The sequence below is a fragment of the Hylaeus anthracinus genome, unplaced genomic scaffold (assembly GCF_026225885.1).
Source record: "Hylaeus anthracinus isolate JK02 unplaced genomic scaffold, UHH_iyHylAnth1.0_haploid 11994, whole genome shotgun sequence".
Taxonomy (NCBI): Eukaryota; Metazoa; Arthropoda; class Insecta; order Hymenoptera; family Colletidae; genus Hylaeus; species Hylaeus anthracinus.
The window spans coordinates 6,871,357-6,893,414 of record NW_026534341.1 but is presented as its reverse complement, the minus strand read 5'-3'; the positions used below and the strand labels follow the sequence as shown (position 1 = coordinate 6,893,414).

The 22,058-nt window shown below is 46.3% G+C and overlaps 1 protein-coding gene across 1 annotated transcript in view; it reads right to left on the bottom strand.

Moving 5' to 3' along the window:
* Positions 1–486: 486 nt before the first annotated feature.
* Positions 487–22,058, bottom strand: part of LOC128888885 (homeobox protein abdominal-A homolog) — a 44,916-nt gene continuing 23,344 nt past the window's right edge. Inside the window, exon 3 of the mRNA XM_054146066.1 lies at positions 487–4,190. Coding sequence (XP_054002041.1) covers positions 3,787–4,190 — 404 coding nt within the window. The 3' untranslated portion in view covers positions 487–3,786. The remainder of the gene's footprint in view (positions 4,191–22,058) is intronic.

The window sequence follows — 22,058 nt, the reverse complement described above, 5'->3', positions numbered from 1 at the left end:
ACAGGAATATTAAAGTGCCAACCGATCTTCGACGTAACATAAGTTTTCAGCATTCGATCATTTTCCGTGGAAACGCCAACTCATCGAAGATCCAGAAGCGCAAAGTATCGTCAAACTTAACCGTAAAAATATACTATCTTAAAAACGATTAAAAAAAGAGAAAAAAACAACACTGGTCAACACGCGAATCGAGATACATGGGGGTCGGAATGCTTTGTACGAATCGCGTTGACGGGGAGGAGACAAAAAATAATTAGGTAATGATTTATAGAATCTGAAGGTTTGCGTATCTTTTCGTCTGTTTCTCTATCTCTTGTCCTCTTCTTTCTTTTTTGTTCGCGAATTCTACCGTAAGTAATAGCAACAACGGTTTCTATATCTATGGAAAAAGGTCTACCCTGACACCAAATTACGTATTTAATGTACTAAGAGTGAGATACTCGTCCGGTGATGTGTCTTTGTTTTGTACGAGAGTCTGCATTACTGCTCGAGGAGCGTTTAGACCGCATGTGCTCGGCAATAGCATTCGCACTTTGGTCTAAACACGCCTTCAGAGATGGGCAAACTTTTATTCGAATAACCGATAACAATAACAACTTCGTTCCACTAAACAGTTTACTCAAGTGACGTAAATTCGTTCTGAAATTGAAACTAATTTTTACTCAACGAACAGCGAAGTAAATTTTGATCTAAGAAAGAATTTTGCCCACCTCTGCTTTCTCGTAGTCATTTCCCAGTCCTTCTCCCTTTCATTTTTCCTGGAAAATCTGTGTGTCTAACGTTGCTGTCCCGTGGACGATGGGCGAAACGATAAAACGATGTAATAAGAGATTGAAAACGAAACGAGACATTGAAGATCTTTTTTCTTTTTTTCAAAAGCAAAGACTCGACGAAATCGTCGTTCGGTACTTTCCAGCGATCCCGTTCGATTCGATGTGGTCGTCGATATAAACTATGTTAACACTACGTAAAATTAACAGAAGAAATAATTAACATACCACCCGCGAAGTGAGCGAATAACATTATTCAGAGAGAACAAAACTAATAGAAAGGGAAAACAAAACGTGGATCGGAAAATAAATTTCTATAAACGAAACGTCGCGTTCCGAGTTCCCCCGTGGACGATATCGTGGATCGTTAACGCGATGCAAGTAAGGATAAACATCCTCGGATGGCGTTTCGATAAATTATCTTAGATAATATGGAAAACGTACTGCTTTCTATACAAGTTATCTTGTATTAATAAAAGCCTTAGCGATACCTTGCGCGATATCCTCTGAGATCTAACTGAAGCGATATAAACGAATGTAGATGCTCGTCGACGAGTCAGCCTTGTCCCGAATCGACTCTATCCAAAACGTTCAGATTCCAATTCTCGATTCTATAAAATCGATATTGTCCCGTTCGTCGAAACTAATCGTCCATCAAATTGCTCCTAGCTCCTTTCGGCGTTTCTTTCCGAGGGTGTGAGAAGTTTACGGAATACTTCGACTGTGCGAAACGTAGGTAAAATCGACGAACACTGTACTGCTCATCGTGGTCGACAAACTTTCATTATGATTAGTAAAAAAAATAAATTTTCACGGTTCAATGTTCAATTGATCTCTGTATCGACAAGCCAAGCGATTGACTTGACTCTTCCAATCGGAGCAATTCTAGAGAGTGTTCGATAAATCGTAATACAACCGAGTAGAACAAGATTCAATGCCAACAATTGCTATCAAAGTTAAGTATAGGATTATTTGTCACGATTATCAACGAATAGTAATATTTTTATATGCTAAGGTATGCAGTCATCTTTGACCAAGGTGTACTTGCCTTTTCACGACGAATCTGCTCCTCGCCGATCGTACCACGATTTCCTGGACGCCCTCTGTACAGTGTTCCCGTTGATTTTCAAACGTTTCGCGAGCATGCGCGATCGGGGTCATGGGAACGTAAAAAATAATAAAAAAGAAATTAAAAAAAAAAACAAGAAGGAAAAGAAACACCGATCCGCAACGGGTCCAGGGCAAAAGGATTTTTGCGTCAGCGCGGCAAACTCCCGCGCGGTTCGCGCTGACGTCGAAACGCCAAGAGATATTCTCGGTAGCGACGGTTAATTCGCCTAATTGCAACGCGAAGTCACGGAGAGAGGTAATCGCGAGCGTAAACCACGGCTAATTAACTCTGTAAAAGGAGAGCTCGGCGAATGGCATCATCGATTTGTACCACTAAATTCCTCTCGGGGCAAAAGAAGTTGGCCAGCACCGCGGATCACCGTGTGTGCCCGTTCAGCAGCTGTCTGCCAGGCGATCGTGCCTCGGTATCCGAACAAGGTATGCGTACCCGAGAGATACCTGGAGTATGCGATTCCTCGAAAGATACATTCGTCGTTCCAACGAGTTGCATCGCGAACAGCTGAGCGAGCTGCCTTGGCTCTACCTCGAGGAAAAGAACGCCTCGAACTCGAGGAACGATGACTCCCGTGTACAAGAATCGCAAATTCCCGTGGACAGTTCCAGACGGACTGAAAATTTGTATCTGGATGTCACGAAGGGAGTATCGAGATTCAGAGGTCTTCAGATACTAAGATACGTGTGAACGAAGAGTCAAGGCTATCGGTGGCACATGTGTTCTAACCTTGACGAACGTTGGCGAACGTTGGAGCACATGCGCCTTCGGTTGCCCTTGCTCTCTGGTTTCAACGTATCCATATAACTCAAAAACCATCTGCTTTAGGATGTATATACTGTCATGTTCGTCTTGGCTCTATCTCGAGGAATAACCCTTGATTGAATGACGTTTGGACCTGGATGTTTTGGGAATCTTTCCTAATTCAGGCGTTTCGGTGAACGTTTCATTCTTGCTCCCCGCGCGTGGCGGAGACGACGAGCCGACCCCTTTGCTCCCCTTGATCGTTCGGCGCAATTAGACGAATTCTTCGACAGCCTCGCTTAATTGCTCCCTACCGCAGACGGATCTTCTCCGTCTCTATTAATTGATCGTCTCGTCGGCGACTGCCGTAAACAACATCTCCCGACAGCCTGGCGTTGTAATCCTTCGGCTTCCGCTCGTTTAAACTAATTCTAGGTCGTCGATGATCTCTCGACGCGATCGTTGGCTCCTCGTGTGTACTTGGCAGTTATCATTTCTCGCGTCGACTGCTCGTCCTGTTGTTGCTGTTGGTGTCGCTCGTGACTCGTCGCGCAGCGCCCGATTAACAATTATACATTATACGTTCTAGGAATCAGTCGCAGGCTAGGTCCTCCTTTGGCCCAGCCAAATAAGTACGTAGTTTGAGGGTGTGCTTTACTTCTTCTACGCTTCGCGTTTCTACTACGGGTTGTCTAACGATCTATACGATTATTTGCGGTTTTTTTCTGCGTGCATTCTGCTTCTCCCTTCGTTCCTTTCTTCCGTTAGAAAAGAAACCAAAAGAGACAGACGAAGCCTTCCCAAACATCGTCGCGCGCCTACGTTTACCTCCGTCTTCCTCCTCTTTGTTACCCTTATCGATTCACACTGTCTCAGTAGTCCTTCTCCCAAACCCCCGCGAAAAGTTTCTTCCCGTTTTCTTTTCACCTCGAGTACAAAACGGAAAAGAGAACAGAGATCACTCGGGAAGCCCCCGTGGAATCCTGGTCGGCTTCGGAAGAGGAAGAAGAGGTACGGCTTCTTTTCGTCAAGGTCTTCTACATAAGCGACCTTACCGGCTACTCGTCGTCGATGTCTGCCCATCTACGGTACGGCGTCCAGTCTCTCGTTTCTTCTTTAAAAGAAAGACAACCGGCCAAGCAAAGTCTCCTATGTGGGCACCTTACTGACCGCCTTCAGAAGATCGCTCTGCGTCTTGTCCAGGCCGCTGACGTGATGCTGCTGCTGCTGATGCTGGAGGGCGGCGCTCTGCTGGTCCTGCTGCATCTTCGCCTGCTTCTCCGCCTGCTGCTTCTTCATCATGTCCTGCTCCTCCCGTTCCCGCCTGGCCTGCTCGTTGATCTCCTTCACCGCCCTTAGCTCCTTCTTCAGCTTCATCCGCCGATTCTGGAACCAGATCTTGATCTGCCGTTCCGTCAGGCACAGGGCGTGCGCGATCTCTATTCGCCGCCGTCGCGTCAGGTAGTGGTTGAAGTGGAATTCCTTCTCCAGCTCCAGGGTCTGGAACCGCGTGTAGGTCTGCCGACCCCTACGCCTCGGACAGCCGTTCGGCCCTGGAAACGTCAGAAACGCAGATTTGCCTAGGTTAGTTTTTTCATGTAGGACACGATCCTGCCTTTTCAACCCTTTGCACTACCCACAGTCAATTCGCCGCGTCGATCACTTACCGTGCGTTTCGTACGGGTCCTGGACAACTACGTAAGAAATAAAAGGATATCCGTTACAATCAAGCATTTGAAACACAGAGCGTCCCACTGGAAACAATTTCTAATATCCTCGATGTTCACGATAATAGCGAGAAGCGTCGCTTACAAAAGTTTGTGACAGTTTCTTTGTAGCTGGGATCCACTGATCTGGAGGTCAATTTCGATTTTTTAATAGAACGCTCAGTCTTTGTAGTAATACGAAACTGGACGATCCATTTGAATCTTGAAGTTGATCCTCCAAACTAATACTCACTGAGAAACTATTCAACTTCTGTAAACAATGTTTCTTTCTATTACGTAAAACAGCGAATACACTGGCATGAATTCTTTTCTAACAGGACGTCCTGTATAATAACACTTTTGTATAAAAAGAAAATGGTAACGCGTTGACTGAAAACCTATCGGAAGAAGTTGACTGTTGACTTACCATGTAAGCGCGCAAGGAGTGCAAAGGGTCGGCTGCGTAAACGATAAATGGTAGCCATGGATATGTTCGAAAATAAAAGCTTTGTTTGCTGACGCATACTTCGATTCTTGAAGACGAGTTTTATTCGCTCATACGGTAGGAAAGATGCTCAACGTCTTCGTGCCTGCACTTGGATCCACATTGTCCCTTGTTTTGATGCATGACAATTTGTTTTCACGCGACTGTAGTAAAATTCCAAAGTACATAATGGTAAAAAATATAATTCAGATTGATTTCACGATTTGTTTATCATACAAGGGCAGGCACGAAGGCGATAATATGGAGGTTTGCTTTCAAGGCCAAGAGTTTGTTGCCTACTAATTAGCAGCAGTTATTAGTTGATCATTAGTAAATAACTAGAGCGTTTACTTTGTTAATTTAGCTGCGCGATAAAACTACCCTGTATTTCACGTTTCTTCGACAATAGAAATCCAGCGATTTCGCTGGAGGTCCTTCCGGTCAACAAAACGGGAGTACTCGATTATGGCAGTTTTTTTTTCGTTACGTAATGTTCAGTTTTTCCGTGTTCCTGCTGAGTGACCTGCGTGTCTCTTGCAGAGTCACAAATCTTAACTCTCTCCCTCGCTTTCTCTTTCCAGGAACGAAAAAAGCAGCGCCCTCGGATGGGCCAGTTTATTGCAGGGGTTGAAGGAGGTAAAAACGGAAGAGCGAAAAAAAAAGAAAGTTTCCCCGTGAAAAGTCTCGTGTCCCATTGTCCACGAATCGAACCCTTTCTTCGAATGCCTTTAGCTCGGCCAACTTTCTCCAAGAGAGTCAAAAAGTCGTAAAGCGGGGTGTGCGCAGGGTTCGCTGAATTTTTTATGGTGTTTAGGTAGCTATCGAACCGCGTTGGCGCACTAACCAGGTAAAAACTCGTGCTTGTCGTCTGGCTTGTACCTGAAAGCGCTGTCTTCTACCCATTGCCAAGCTCGCTTCCTCAAAATTCACAACACGTTCTGGTGATTGCGAAACGATTGCATTTAATACTCAAACTAACAACCGTAAATTTAAACCGTAATTTCAAAGTACGATTTTTGAATCTTAGGTTTCTGGATGAGCGTACTTTACTGTTCTACTGTGAACAAAAGTTTGAAATGACAGAATAAGACAGTGTCTTTCAAAGTTCACCTTCTCATTTAGCTCTTCGATAAAGGGAAACTTTTTGATTTCACTTGAAAGGATCAATTTCGATGCTCTTCCTAGATTAAAGAATCAGCTGAGAGTATCCATAATCTAAAGACGTTGGTTAAGTAGTAGGAACGATTTAGGTTGCTCGATTTACCAACAGTAATTACATCTCTTATTATGGTACCATTCCCTCCGAAACTATCATCGATTGTAGTAGCAATCACTCGAATATAAATCGTTGTAACGCTATTAATATTTCAGTAGGAGTCCCCAAGTGTCGGTCACCGATGGCCAACATGGCGACGAGTGTGTTAACAGTACAATAAGAGACGTCTGTTGCGACGCGAATGATTTGAAATGGCGCATAGACCGTTCGTCGTTCAGTTCGCGCAACGAAAGGGAACGGTTACAAATTGTAACAAAGACGCTTGATAAATTTCTTGCCGACAATTTTCGCAATTGGCTTGGGCATAATTTTCCTTTTGGCTGCCGGCACGGATCGGAGGCGGGGACTCGTATTTTCGGTTCGTCGCTAAGAAACCGGTTCCTCCGGTGCAATGAGCGGACAGCCATAATACCATCATTCTCACCGAGACGCTGAGTGGCCATATTATTGCCTCGTGATGAAGCAAATACGTGCTACCGACCAATAAAAGATAGCGAGATTTTGTGTTCCACGCGGTCTCGTCGAGGCGCACACCGAAATACCACCTTGACTTCTTCCCTACTTCAAATAATAGCAACCGGCGAAGTCAGGCTTTTGAATCATTCAGCGATATTCCTAAAGCTTTTCATTGATCTTATTTTTTTTTACAACAGAATAGTTTCTACCGAGACATCGCGGAAAGCCCTCTAAAATATTTAAGCGAATCCTTCTCGCCTTATTCCTGGTGCTGGTTGAAGGGAACTTTTCATCCTCGAGGCGCAATTGGAATAAAGAGAAACGACTACCGGGGAAATTCACGCGAGTATCCACCAAATCCCTGAAAAGTCGTCGCGAGAAATTCTCGAGTTGTCTTTCTTCCCCATTTCCCTATGGTTTCCCGCGAACTGCCTTGTCGCGAGCGTCTGGACGCAGCCAACGACGCGGGACGAGCCGCCATCCGGTCCTCATCATTCAAAACAGAGCAAAAAAAAAAATGTTCGGAGGGAACGCGGGGAATGCTGATATTGAATTCAGCATGGCCGTTCGCAGCGGCGAGAGGTCCACGATTCATCGACTTCCAGCGTGTACGTGTGTGCGCGCCGTCGCCGTTGGGTGCACACGAATCTCTGGGCTAGGGTGTTAGGTGTGGTGGTGCGTACAAAGGAACAGCCGTGGGATCGGTGTGCGAGAGAGCCTGGGGCCAACGTGGTTTTTCGAGGCATCGGTGTGCGTGGAGCTCACGTACATTCTGGGCTGGTGCAGCCACAGCGCCACAGGGTGGTTGCTGAACCTCGAAGGGTGGGCCATAGGTTACCTTGGCAACCAGAGGGAAAACCATTCCATCCTGCTGGCGGCACATCATGCCAGGGGCGAGTCAAGCAGCCAGAAAACCCTTCGTTGCATCCTCCCTACTCCATCTCCAAGCCTCTCTGTTCCTAGCAGAGAGCTCCTCGAGCACCGGTGAACCCGATTGTCCCAGCACTTTGGCCGCCATAAATATTCGCGGCCTATTGACCGAACGCTGCCGCGAGCATTATCAATAATTTCGTCGGATCAGGCTAATGCCCATGCGGAATTTATTGATAACCGACGTTTCTTTCCTCCACGCCCCTCTAGACGAAGAACTGTCCGAGCCAGAATTTTGGTCGATGTGCTTCGTGGCATAGAAACGCCTCGGAATCTTTCGTGAAATGGCTTCGAGATTTTTACAAATTTCGTTCGAGCATATACAGGATGAAGTATTCATTCTTCATCGAAATTTCGGAGGACTAGCCTTTTATTTCTTCGGAATGCAAGATTAAAGAAATTCTGATATTTAAAATTCCGAGGCTTGACTACCCCCTCGACATCCGGCTCCCTTCGCTCTTGGAAACACTTAATTTATGTATCTTCTCCTCTCCTTCGGATGTTTCTCTATTTCTTTGTCTCGTTTTTTCTGTAAAGTTCCATGGAAGACGTGGAAACGTTTCATACCGTGAAAGAAAATCTCCTGTCCGCCGTTGGTCAGTTATTTTCGAAGACCGCGAAGGTGATAACCCTCGATCGAAAATCGCCGATAACCCCGGAGTCGGGGCGATTAAAAAAATCGACGACAGAAACGTGTAATATGCGTCTACGAGTCTCACGATTGATAACCTTTAGCTACCGGCTACACCGTCGTTTCTTATCGCTCGGTGGGTCGATTTATCGCAGACCGCCAGTGCGCGAAAAACAGGATAAATTGATTCTTGTTTACGATTTATAATTAATAAAATTAAATTAACGAATCGTTAAAACTAAAATTGTTTTTACGTAATATCTGCTCGACAAGTTTTTCGTGTATATTTTCGAGTGCGTGTAAAAGGAGGGGTAGTGCTGCTATCGGTCAGCATTCGATACACGAGGTTTCTCATAGATCGCGTTACTTTTCTAAAATGGCGGATTGGATCTGTCGCCTATTATACTTTCCATTAACAAACGCGTCTGTCGCCTGTCAAAACTGTCGCTCCAATTAAGGGAGCCGCGCAACCCGAGGAAGATCAAACAGGAACAGCGACAGTGATTGCTCGGATTCGTGCAATTTCTGGTTAAGAATTCTCGCTAATTAGCGGTAGGTTGGGAGTGATTTAGGGACAAAGGGAGCTTATGGTTGACACCCGGTGGTCCGTTTGCCCGAGGGCGGGAGAGTGACACGGTGGCGCAACACGGCAGCCTGTAAACGAGAAGGGCGAAGGCCTGCGCCTAATTGCGGCTATATATTAAGTTTAATATCCGCTTTTGGTCGCCGCACGCGGCTTTGCCGTTCCTCGTGTAGACGGGAATATTGCGGAAGTTTGCCCAACTCCCCCTCGAGGCGCCACCCCCGTTCCAACCGCCAACATTCTCTATCAATGCGCTCCGATCGCGCCTCGCTGTCTTCTAAGTTCGCGAATTTATTCGAAATCTGCGGAATCGAACTTTCGAGGCTTCGATTATCTCGGATTAGAAGGAACTTATCTCCTTCCACGGACGACGAACTGAGGGAAAATGTGAGCTATGCAAGAAAAGTGGAAAATCTAACGAGAAAGCACGAGGAATATATCGATGCCCATTGAGTATCGGTAGGCAGTAATTTAATCCTCCCAGTCTTAATTTCTCAATTATATTTTCTGACAGTACGTTGTTCTACGTTTGCGTCAGCCTGGTTTCAATAGTGGGAAATTTCTGGAAATTGTTCAACGGATGAATGCACGCGGGATTTTATTGCCTAGTTTCAGTCCGCATAAAAGACATAGACGAAGAATTTAATGGGCATGGCATAAAATAATCATTACTCGTGCATAAATGTCAATTATTTGTAATTGGTAGATACGAAGGTACGGTAATTATTGCTCTTAAATGTTAGGTGTATAATAGCACTTAATTGTACGTTGCGTTTGCTCAACATATTTTTCTTCCACTTATCGTTATACCTACGTATTCTGTTTCGTTTGATGTAATAAGTACGTTTTATTGTTAGTATGTATACTTTTCCTGCTATTAAGAAACTACATTTGCAAGCTTTTTTTATGTACTTCAAATAATTAGACAAAATTGAAGGTAACGAATTTGAACTAATGATAGTGCACATTGGACATTCATTTCAGCGTTTCCCATATTATGCAAACAAATGTTGTGTTAATCGAATAGTCACGAACGAATGTAAATGTACCAAAGCTATATTATATAGGATGAAAAGTGTGTTAGAAGTAAAAAAAGTTTGAGAAACTCTGTTTTAATCCACAAATACCAACAGAATTTTCGTCGAGGGAGTTCCCGGTGTGTTTTTTCTCCATTTCCGGGCACACCCCACGTTAACGTCATCGCTCCAGCGTCGTATCCAAGGATTCCTAGGTTCCTTTCCATACTTTTCGTCCCCCATGCGATAACCGGAGAAGCGATAAATCGCTTCCGCGGCTGTTAATGTCAGCATCAGGTTGACCATCACGACCATCAAACCTACATCGCGGTGCTCCGATATCAAAATCGAGGAAAACGATCCCAGCGATACTTGTCGAGCCTTATATCTTTATTCTCTCGCTCAAGTCGCGAAAAAAAGAAAAAAAAAAAAAAAACATCGGAGCGTAATAACGAAACTCTGCTGCACTCTCGTGGAAAAGAAATACGTGGATTTTTTCGTAAACGCTTGACGCAAGAAGAGATTGCGCAGCCTCGCGAAAAACGCGTAGAAATCGCCACGAATTACGCATGTACCGAGAATTCGCGATCGTTGAGAGAAAGGCGATGTTGGAAAAATAAGAATTAATCCCATCTACGTGCCTCGACTTCTGCGCTACTCGAACACCGATAGCGTTTACCACGGACGGGTCTCTTTGGTGACTTTGATAGATGGCTGAGATCTTCACCCGTAGCGATCATTCCGAGGACTCCGAATCACGTGGTATTATTCCGAAGACTAGTTTCGAATACACCGCTTGCCTTTTAATTAAGAGTCTCTTTCGTACCGTGCCTAGCCCCTCTGTGGGTCGATACAGTGGTCGCCAAGGGTCGTAAAAGGAATATTATTAGAAACGGTCAGCCGGTGCACAGGAGCAATGGGAGCTGTCAAAACACCGGCGTCGACGTCGAGGGTAAACGCGATTACGATTTACAATCGGAAAATGACGGGTGAGGATCGTGGGTCAAGGGAACGGAGGGAATCGGCATCCGTTTGGAGTGGACTGCGCAGTCCAGGATGGAACGAAACGGCAAGGGAGAGTGGCTCTCGGCTGTACCGCAATAGCGCCAGCAATAGGGCCGAGGTTGTCGTAAATCTAGACAGGCGATTAAACGTCAACCACGCGCCTCCATGCGATTTCGGTTCTTCTGAACGAGCTACGAAACGCGCTCGCAAACAATAACGCGACTTTTAACGGCCATTTTAAGTCGCTCCATTCGCTCGGACGCGTTATCGGGCCACGGCGTTTCGCGGTTATCGGTCAACGCTTTTTCACCGTCCGCTGGATATCACGGGGTCTTTGTTTCGTTACCATGGACCCTCTCTGTCTCTCCTCCGTTCCTCCTCGGCAGCCATTAACGAAAGCAGATGAGAGAGTCGTTTCGCAAGGGGAGGTCACGACTTGGAGCTTCCTGAATGGGAGGGAACCCAAGAGGAGAGTTAACACTGGGACCAAACGAAGACACAAACATACGAACGGACAAAATTTGAAGCTAATCCGTAACGTCGAAGAGCAGGGGGTTTTCGAGAAGCTCACTTTCGAGATGGCCGAGCTTCTCTCTTTCAGTCGGCAATTTTCGAATTCTTGGAAAACGTTCTAAATTTTGACGCGTTTACACGGGGACCACACAAGCGTGACGTAAATCGATTAATATATAAGGCAGAGTACATCGTACACACTTTACCGTCCACTTCAATCCGCTCGGCTGGAAATAGAACGCACGGTCTGGGACGCGCGATGAAAGGAGCGCGAGCAACCTTAGGGGCGAACAGTTTGAAATGGAAACGGGGTACGGCCACTGACAGCCGAAACGGCTTCGATCGCGCGGTAAATTCGCCACCCGAGTTTTATTCGTCGTACGTTTCCACTTACCTTGTCGGTTTTATTCGGTATTATTTACGCGTCCCTGAGTTATCATTCCACCGAAAACACCAACGACCGATGCACGCGGATGGTAACAGTCTCATTGGCTACATCGCCGAGCCGCTCCCATATATCCTTGGTTCCCATGGTCACTTTTTCGCGGTTTCTCGCGACCTCCTCTCGCTAAAACCAGCCGCGAAGCATACTTGATTTCGGGATTTCATGAAAAGGAGAATACGAGTTTCATGAAAAATGGATCCTCGGAGTGGTCGCTATTGGGATTTCATAAATTGGAGCGTTCGGCTGCATTTAAATAGAATGCGGCAAAAATTGCGGCACGCATAGATTGAAGTCTGAGGAAGACTCCTTCATTTGCACAAGGGGACGTAAAGTTCGTACTCTACGGTAGACTTAATCGCGCAAACAGCGACATGACATACGAAAACATAATGCTTCATACGCATCCATTTTAACGTCATCGAGCCTTTTGTCCAATAGTTGGGCGCTTCTCGACTATAGTATCATCGGAGACACCAATGATCCGTGTTCGCGGGCGATAGCGCAGCTTATTGGTCGCGACACCTCGCCGCTCCCGTATATTCCAGGTTCCCATGGTCGGTTTTTCGCCCTGCTGCGACCTTCTCTCGCTAAAAGCAACCGCGTGTTCGCGGAATAAGAACGGATGAGTCACGAAAGTTGCGCGTAATTCGTAGCGCGCACCGGCTGATCGGACCGACTACTAATGAGATCGGGATCCATTAAAGTTTCTTAGGAATTCCGTGGGTTGCGCTCGAAAGGGGCAAGAACGTACCCGAGTAATTGGATAGCTGCGAAACGGCCGCGAACGCGTTTCGACCGCGAGAGGCAGTTCCGCGTTCGTTGAACGCGACCAGTTCAACCGATACCCAATGCCGGACTTAGACTTGCCGGGCCCTGGAGTTAATTAGCTCGAGGGGCCATGGGTTGGCGTCTTTTCTTAAATATTTTACAAAAGTTAGGAACAATTGCCAGCCGAATTCTAAACTGACTCTATGTTTGTTGAAGTTTGACTAAATTGAATAATAGTTTTGATATTACCGAATGAATTTTTCATTATAAATATGTATATGAAAAAACTTATGCGTGTACATATTTACATATACACCAACGTATTTATACAAACATACACTTGGAAACATCAACCTACCATTTAATTTTCACAAATTTCTTTAATAGTCATACAGGGTACTTATGGGACTGACTGTACAGTGGCAAAATGTATCATGTAGACAATAATCAACTCATCGACAAGAAGAAGAACGACGAATTGAACGAAACCTGTTTAGCAAATGAGTTATTGTTTCCTTCGCTTTATGAGAATGTCGAGTCCATATAGGGATCGAGTCCTCATCGGTTAGTTCTTCCCCTATCGATATCGAAACTCGATTCCTGTTGCCTGAGCCTGGATAAATCGTCAAGTTCTACTTCAGCCGGAAGGACAGACGGCCGTACGTCATCGCGAACCTGGCGAAGCAATTGAAACGTATCGCGAGCTGGATGCGGAGCTCGTGGAACATGTCCGCTCGAGCGTTCATTCCACCGTCGTTACACACGAACTCGCGCTTAAATTAACGAGTAGATCTAATCGCGAGCCCTTTCGTGTACCGATTATAATAATCGCCAAGGATCAACGTCGCGCATAAAATTACCATAAATGAATCTCGCTCGCTGGTATCTCATGCCCGACACGACCGTTCCTCGCATTCTTGCTCCGACGCTTTTCCAACGAGGACGTCGACAGCCCGTTTTGCGTTTTCCGCGATTGAAAATTACCCTGGGATTCCTTCTCAATTTCCACGTGCTTGAAATACCGGGGAACTTGCTGGATTCCGATCGACCGGTCGGCAATCGAATGGTTAGCTCTCAACGGAGAGCGCGCAATCTTCTTATTGGGGTGATAGGACGCTAAAAAGATTACTTTATTGCCAAACAAATGGTAGATAAACTTATCAGAAGCGTATTTGTTGCTTATCGCAGCAACAAAATTACGGCGTTCCATCCTAGATCCGCTGGAGGTCTCATTAGTAAAGCTTCTCTAAAGAATTCAGCTCGAGACACGCCTCTCGGTTGGAAACTGTCTTCCAGAAGAGGATCTTTCTCACCGCAGAGTTTGACCCAATGGCTTCTCTTACGAATGACTACTTTAACAGTGGATTGCGCCTAACTATTAGTTCCTTTATTTTTTTTACAATAGGGTCGCAAGGATCTACACATAACACGTGTATTGCGATATTACAAGCAATAACACTATCTGGAACCTACTCAAGACAAGAACCAGTTTCTCACTTTGTCTTCGAGGTTATATCACATGTCAACAAGGCACCATATCGTTAATCAGAGTGTGTCGATTGTTAATGAGAGTGTGAGAGATCACCATGTGTCGGAGAAACTTTCAGTTTTAAATGCACACCTTTGCCATATGTGGCTATTAGAGTCGTTAATTTAGCGTATTGGTGTATATTTAAGAACTTATCCCAATCTCTAAATCTGAGCATTTAAAAATGGTCCTCCAATCCCAAATACGAAAAACGTAGGTGGGATCAATGAGTCCCATTCACATTGGTGTTCAACCCAACAGCTCGTGGCTTAGTCTTTCCCGGGTTAATCGGTTCCAAGGGAGCCGAGTGATCGGCCAATGGACGCGAGTTAACGCCTAGTCCCCCTAGATATCTGCGGGGGACGAAAGGCAAGTCGGGCACGAAAACTGCGAGGGATTAGCCGGATAAATCGCGCTCGGTTGGCGGAATCTGGAATTGCGACAGGGAACAGAGAGGGAAAGAAGGAGAGAGAACGAATGGCGGCAGAGTTATCGCGAACATTTTTCCCGCTCTCTGTGTCTCTATCTCCGTCTCCCTCGCGCTCGTTCCCCTCTGGTTCCGCTCGGTCGTTCTAGCGGAGGCTGCAGTGACCCGAGACGGCGATCAAGCGATTCGTGGGTCGTGGCTGGGCCGTATCTTCTCCCGGTTCCCTTTCCCTCCTCGCGGAGGAGCTGTCTACATTTTTCACCGGCTCGAGATTTTATTCGCCCGCAGTGCCGCGAAATTAAGCCGTTTTGAGATATTTATGAATGGATCCGGCGCGCGGGCACCGCTGGACCCGCCGACTCGAACAAAGAGGGACGCCAGCAGCGTCCTCGTGTTCGAATACGCGAGGCATGCACACGATTTGCGACCGTTGTCGAACTAGGCGCTGCTGCTTTTTCGTTCATGCTCGATCGTCCACCTCCACCCTCGACCTCGCGTGTTCCTCCACCTTCGACCGGTATTGTCTATGGAATTCCACCAACGACGCCCGGATAGCAGGCATATCTGCCGTATGATGTCACGTATCCGAATACATTAACCGTCCGTCATACGGTGGCTTTTTTTAGAAGGCGGACGGACGGCGACGTGATTAAAAGTTAAAGTCTGCGCTCGGGACCTTCACTCTTCGGCCGTCGAGCTTGGCCGTTCCAGCGTTGAACAGCCTCCGCATCTTGGAAACACGGTACTCGGTGCAGTACACTTTCTTTTTCTTCGTTTCTCCTACAGCCGTTTCCCATTATTTTCGCTGGTCAGACGTTTCCATTTTACCTCCGCTCTTACTCTATCGTAGCGGGCCTCGGCTTCACTGACAAAGGCGAACGTGTTTGGACTTATAGGACTGCAGTAAAACCTTTGTCGGTCTTCTTGCTGTCAATGAAGTCTATCTGCATCCACAGTGGCTGATGCTTTATTGCTTCCTCGAGAAGCTGGTCGCATGGTAGACAGACACTACCGGGTTACACAATCGAGAGGCATATCGAGGGCATCGTGCAATAGCTCTGGTCGGTTAAAATACTTGTAAGAATACGTGCTCATTAGACTAAGCGCACTGGTATCATTAAACACTGGTTTAGAATCCAATAATTTGAAGATTACAAGCCAGCATAACCGCTAGTTATCGTCTATGACAGCTATTGCTCCGTTTCAGCCTTAGTTTTATTATCGAGAACCGTCTATTTGAAACTATCGGTGGATTAGAGTACATTGCGAGCTATCCATCGAGGAACGAGATTCTATTTACAACTCTCGCGAACTGTGCGACAATTTGAACGAATCGTCTTTCTATAACAACGCGGTACTCCTTTTTCGGAGCAGCGATTCCGTGTCGTCGAAGTTTCGAGCGCCCGGAGCACCGAGATAAAGTTTATCAAGACTCGACGTTCCATTCGCCGAAAGTTTAACGATAACTAAGACCCACTCGGAAAGAAGAGCCACGTTCTTTGCCGTATCCAACAACGATTGGCTTTGATTCGCTCGGCGACGACGCCGAGGGCAATAAGCCCGACAATGCTGCCGAATAGGAAAGACGATCGACGATAAGGATAATCCAATATTAAAATCGCGGATACTCACTGTTTACAATTATAGCGCTAATTTCGCAAACAACGTCCGAGACGCAGCGAGATGTCCTAGATCCTAGGCTCGGAAGAATGGCGTCCTGCGTTCGACGATACGCGTAATGCAGCCTAAAGGCGTTCAGCAGCGCGTGGGTGGCGATAAAGGAGACTTCTTTCGTACTTGCTATCGCATGCAGGTTTGCGTCATCGACGTGGCGAGATTTGTGCTCCGAAGCGAGAGCTGTCACGAGCGAGGCGTTCTCTGGCGTCCAACTATTTATGGGAGAGAACGCGACAAAAGATGGAAGCTAGAATTGGCCATGTTCGTGCTACCACACGAAAATCGGTATTAACCCTTTGCATTCAATAGATGACTCTCGGTCACCACTAAGTTCGACGCAACAACTCAACTAGCAATAATGTTTGTTTAGGTTTAATTTCCTTGAAACTTAAATCTTAAATTAGAGATCTCATTCTCGAAGTCAACCTAAGCTTAGCATTCGTGTTGCTGGTAGATGCCAGAAAAAAGTCCTCGAGTGCAAACGGTTAACATGTCTTGTCTATAGTCACTTTTAGAAGAAAGCACGGGAGTGACACGCTGGAAAGTAGACCACGGCGACGTGGGTGTCTCAAATCCTTCATGGCAGGACGCGAAGAAAAACAAGGCCCGAATGGCGAAACGAGCGTACAGGTGCACGCGCGCTCCTACGTCATGGACGAGTGTGCGTAGGCAGGGCACAGCTTCCATCACGAGCAACCAATAGGCTTAAATCCCGATTGGTTGGACAGCTCGTTCTCGGCTAGTGTGAGTGCTTAGCTTGTACGCGTGCACACGCACACGACGCAAGGGTGCGGATGGAGGAGGGTGGATTGTATATGAGGGTACACCGTTCGTATATATACCGGCTGGTAATAAAGGATTCCGACAAGGATGGATGGTGAGAGGGGGAAGTTCGCTCCATTGTTCCCCGTGGAACCCAAACGTCATCCATAAGGGTGCCTCCCATTATCCGGCGTGTATCTGCCTGGCGCACACAGCCGTCCACCTAACCAGTTAGGACAGGGTACACACGCACACCGCACACCAGCGAATCCGAAGAGATCGGGTCTACCCAGATGCGCGACATGGCGGTGCCTTTCACGGTGTGTGGAATCGTATCTACATGGCGGACCGACTTGTGCAGCTATTCCTCCTACTCCCTCACATCGCCGGCAATAGGAGCTCTAATCTCCCACGAAATTGTAAAGTCACCTTGGGAATGAAATTTATAAGAGGCCCCCGACCCTGCCGCGGCACGAGCGCCACCCCGTTACACGGATTCTCGAAAAGAAGTCTCGTGTGCGCGTCCCTCGTAGGTTTCTTTGTCTCTTCTCGTCCCGTATCGCTTGAGAAATTATTGCTGTTTACGACGACGCTCGGAAGAAAGATGATCCGGGCAGTTTCGTGCCTTTTTTTTCTTCCCTCTCGTCTTTACGAGGAGATTGGCTCGTATTTCATTGGAAAAACGGGAAGCGATATGCAAACGATGGAGTGGGTTAATGGGCATTCCTCTTTTACGCGGCTCCAGTATTTCGCCTTTGACGAGCCCGCTTTGTTTTGCTCAAGATAGATTATTAAAAATGATTTGGAGGATGTAGGCTCGTCGGTTGGCCGAGCAGAATGGCGATGGTTTGTTGGAACGTCGACGTTTCTGGCTGTATAAAAGGCCCTCGTCGGGAAACAGTAATTATGTAAACCCATGTGATAGATTTCAATGTAGGCTTACGTATGAAATAATTGCGAATAAGTGTAACACTGGAACACTATAATGAGGCACTTTGTTATTTATGCATCCTGTTTTCTTCTAACAGGGAAATATTATATTCGCTGTTTGATGCAGCTGGCTTCATCGAAGCACTTCATCTTTCTTTACTTTTATTATCGTAGTATGTATCGCAGGATTAAATAGATACAAGGTTCGAAACCATATCGATGTTGCACCTGCGATACCGTTCGGTATTCGAATTTCTAATTGTGACATGCGAAGGGAATTGAATGGGTATGAATCTAATGTTTGGTTAATTAGGAAAGTGAATTCAAATTCCTCGTGTGCACTCTATACGTAATTCCTCGATGGTTGTCGGAAGTGTAGAGATACGACGGACCAATTTTCCGGAATTTTGTGTTTATCTCTGTGCACACAATGGTATCCTGTTGTTCAAATAATCCTCCATATTACCGGGAACTTGTGTGCGAGGATTTGCCCGGCGGGTGTTCTCGAATTTCGAGGAGCTGGAATATGTGCTACTTTTGCTTTATGTAAAGAGCGTTTCCCCTTCTGGCTACTCGATCTTAAAGTATTCAAACAGTAATACTGCACTTCGAGCAACAAAGATATGCACTTCTCTATTCGCATTTGCCTCTACACAGAGAGGCGTAAATCTTGTGAAAAAGTGCCGTGGCACACTTGAAAACTTTTTGTTCTTTTCCTTATTTTCGGTTAGGTTTGCCCGCACTGTCATTACGCGCTCCCTATGGCACCGGTGACTGTATCGATTGCGTGGCGGATATTCGAACAGAGTGTAATCCAGATTCTTTTCGACTCCGATTTCTCATCATAAAAAAAGAAATAAAAACATGAAATGGTATCAAAGAAGATATCGCGATACAATTGTCGTTTCTTTCTTGGAGTATTCGGCACCATTCGGTGAAGCATAGCTGCAGGTGTCTCTTTTCTCCAGTTTCACATAATACAATCTATTCTAGCCTCGACTACGGTCTCTCCAGCAGCGATAATAGGCGAAATCACACGTGAGAAAAAATTCCATTTAATTCGTGTCTTTGCATCTCAGACCACCGTGCCGGATACGATGAAACAGCGCGCGATAATGCGAATGCAATGGGAGCGAGCGTAAATTTCATCACCGCCGCGAGCGAGTTGCAAACGTTACTGGAAACGGCATAAAGCCGGCACAAATCGTCGATGTCCCGCAGCCCATTCCAATAAATCTTCACCGAATACGAAACATTATTGACGGTATGTATCCGAGCCGGGATTCGTCGGGGCTCGAAAGCGTATAATTAGCGTGCGCGAGCACGGGGAAACGACGGATTTATTTTTATTAGAACTATTCGCTTCGAACATTTCCCGAGTGAAACGACACGTATAAGAGTTACGAACGAACGTTATTGCGTTGCTCAATGCTGTGATGAGGAATGACGACTCGAAAGAAAGCAGAAATTCCTACCTATATAACAATTTGGAGTAACAGATAGGAGAAAAACAATCTTTTTGTTTGTTATACACATTATGCGAGCTACATGGAGCAGAAAGGTACTTCGATTCTATTTCAAATAAATAAATGATACGAATAAAATGTTGCCCGCGTCAGTCGTAGGCACCGTGGTCTCGAATAATACCGAAAATACTGTAGGAATATTTTCCTCCGAGTCGGCCATTTTTTACCACGGAAAGAGTACACGCGCTAATTGCGTGTCACGGCGATCGCATAACTCTCGCCGTGTAGGAGTATCGCGGAGGAGTTGGCGACCGAGTCTCGCGAAAATAAACCGGTCGGCAACACGCCAATACGAAAATACACGTAATCTCGCACGGTAGACGGGGGGTCGATGGGATTAAATTTTAATTTTACAATAAAGAATGACGTATTAGAACGCCGTTGGCAAACATTCCGCCCCTCGTAAGAGTCGCAAGGGAGGCGTGCTACCCTCTTGTACGCTCCGACTAACGCCCATCCACCCTCAGCTGTAACGGGCCAGCAGCGCGAACAACCACCCCATGGAACCCCTAAAACTCTAATTACGGCCTTACATTCCCTACCGACCGTCTTTCCGCGCCCCCTTTTCCAACCCCCCTCATATTTTCCGACATTCTTCGTCCCAGACCGGGTCCTTCGCCTCCTGCACCATTACATGCAAATGCCACGGTTGTCTCTTTCCGCTAATAAAAGTCGTGGCCCGCGCAATTTAGAACATCCGACGTAGAGCTCGCTATAGCTTCCGAAAGATACTCGACGAGACACGAAATAAGTTCCGAGGAGGTACCGACGCGTCGAGGAAATTATTGCTCGTCAACGGAGCCCCGGAACACGGCTTGAATTTTATGTCCGCCGCTGCCCGCGCCACCGTTTTGATTGTTATTTAAAATGTCGAAACACGCCGTAGTTTCTGTCAACCAAATCCACGGATCCTGCATCCTCGAGGGGCTTCGTCAGCTAAAAACAATTGGGTTTCATTAACCAGTCGGCTGTAGCGTCCTCTTTTCAGAGTCGTGAGAATCAAGCTACGATAGGTATAGTCGTCAAACACAGAGCAATAGTGCCACTTATAGTTCTCAATAACCAATGGTAATTAAATTTTATGCATGACGAGTATGCTCGTCATCGCACAAAATACTGCCTTTTCTCCATGGCTTTTCTCTTCCAAAAATTAATCGCATATTCCCAACGTTGCTTCCTAGAAGTTGATTCATCCTCCATCGATTAAATCTCGATTTCTTTACAAGTCTTCAGGAACAGTACAACGTTGGCGCGAGGCATTCTTTAAAATCTAATTAGAATCAGCGCTCGGGACTTGGCGATGATTCCTTGTTAGCAATCGTAGAGTCTCGTCAATTGAAGTTTTAATCACGCCGAGCGTCCGACACTCTGCATTCTTCGAACGTACGTAACCTGCCGATGGCACGAAGGCCATGGCGATCCTCTGCTCTCGACGGCGTGTGGCGCCACCGCGAACACCCATCGAATGGCGCCTAATCCATATTAATTAGGACGAGGTGAAATATACAGCGACAGGAATCGTTTCCCTTATTGAAAGAAGCGATTGAAAGGATAAGATCTCGGTGGTAAAAGGTTGGCGGCAGCGGAGAACGCGCAAGTGGCTATCGTCAGCGGTGAGAAACGTTAGGGCCCACATAATGTTTAATCAGAGCACGTTGCGGCTTTACGACATTAGTCCCTTTCCTCACCCTTCATCGCCCTTCGTCGAGGTCTATCCCTCCCAGCAGTTTCTTCGCGCCCGAGTGCTCACCAGAACGTCGACCTCCGGAATCTTCCGGATATTTCGGAATTTACAGCCGGGAGGTGTTTAACCTTCGACGGGAAACGTTCGAAATGTGTTTGCCAGCCCCTTACCCTCCGAATCTGTGCCCCCATGACGATGTGCATATTGGTCGAGACCTTAATCGCTCTATCGAATCGGACCAAATCGTGGGTCGGACGCGGTGATCGGAAAAGATTATGGCCGAGCTTAAATATATTCGTGCGAGATAAGTGCACACGGTCGTGTAAAGTAAACGTGTTCTTTCTCCCAAGAAAAGGTTGAATCCAACAACCTGCAACATTTCATTCGGTTACTGCGGTCAGAGCATATATACTCGTTTAATCTATGAGTCTATCATGTCACCCTTTAACCCCCTTCTTCGCCATGTCCACGAGCAAATAAACGTTAACTTTTCAAATACATTATTAAACTCGACATCTTTCTATTCAACTTTCTGCGATACAATCCTAATGGTTTCTGCCGGATTGCACAAACATCCTCGACGATTTGCTAATCAGCCTACTCAGGCGAGGAGTCGTTAACGTTGGACTACTAAGCCAAATAGCTTAAGTATCAAGACCTCCCGGCTCCATCTACATATATTTCACTCCTAATTGAAGGTCGACCGAGTTCATTGCGTGTAATAACGGCGTTATTGGGTTCAAGGCGAACGTCGTCATCCAGACTACTAAATAGATAATCCGTCCCTTAGGTGTGCGTCAGCAATGGAAAGCAGACTTTTGTAGCGATCTAGAGAACGACCGATGAAAAAGTCCACTCGTAAATCTAATACAAATAATACCGAGGGTGCGGTTTTATCGGGACCATTTATCTGTCTCCTCGTGTCTGCATCACCGAGGAGAATAAGGATCGAATCGGGATTCCCTTTCTTTTTGCTCCGTCGAACGCCATTTCTCGTAGACGTCGAACTTTGCTACTTTATAGTCCACCCACGTGTTTTTGGACCGGTCGGTTACGGAGACCGAAAATTTCATC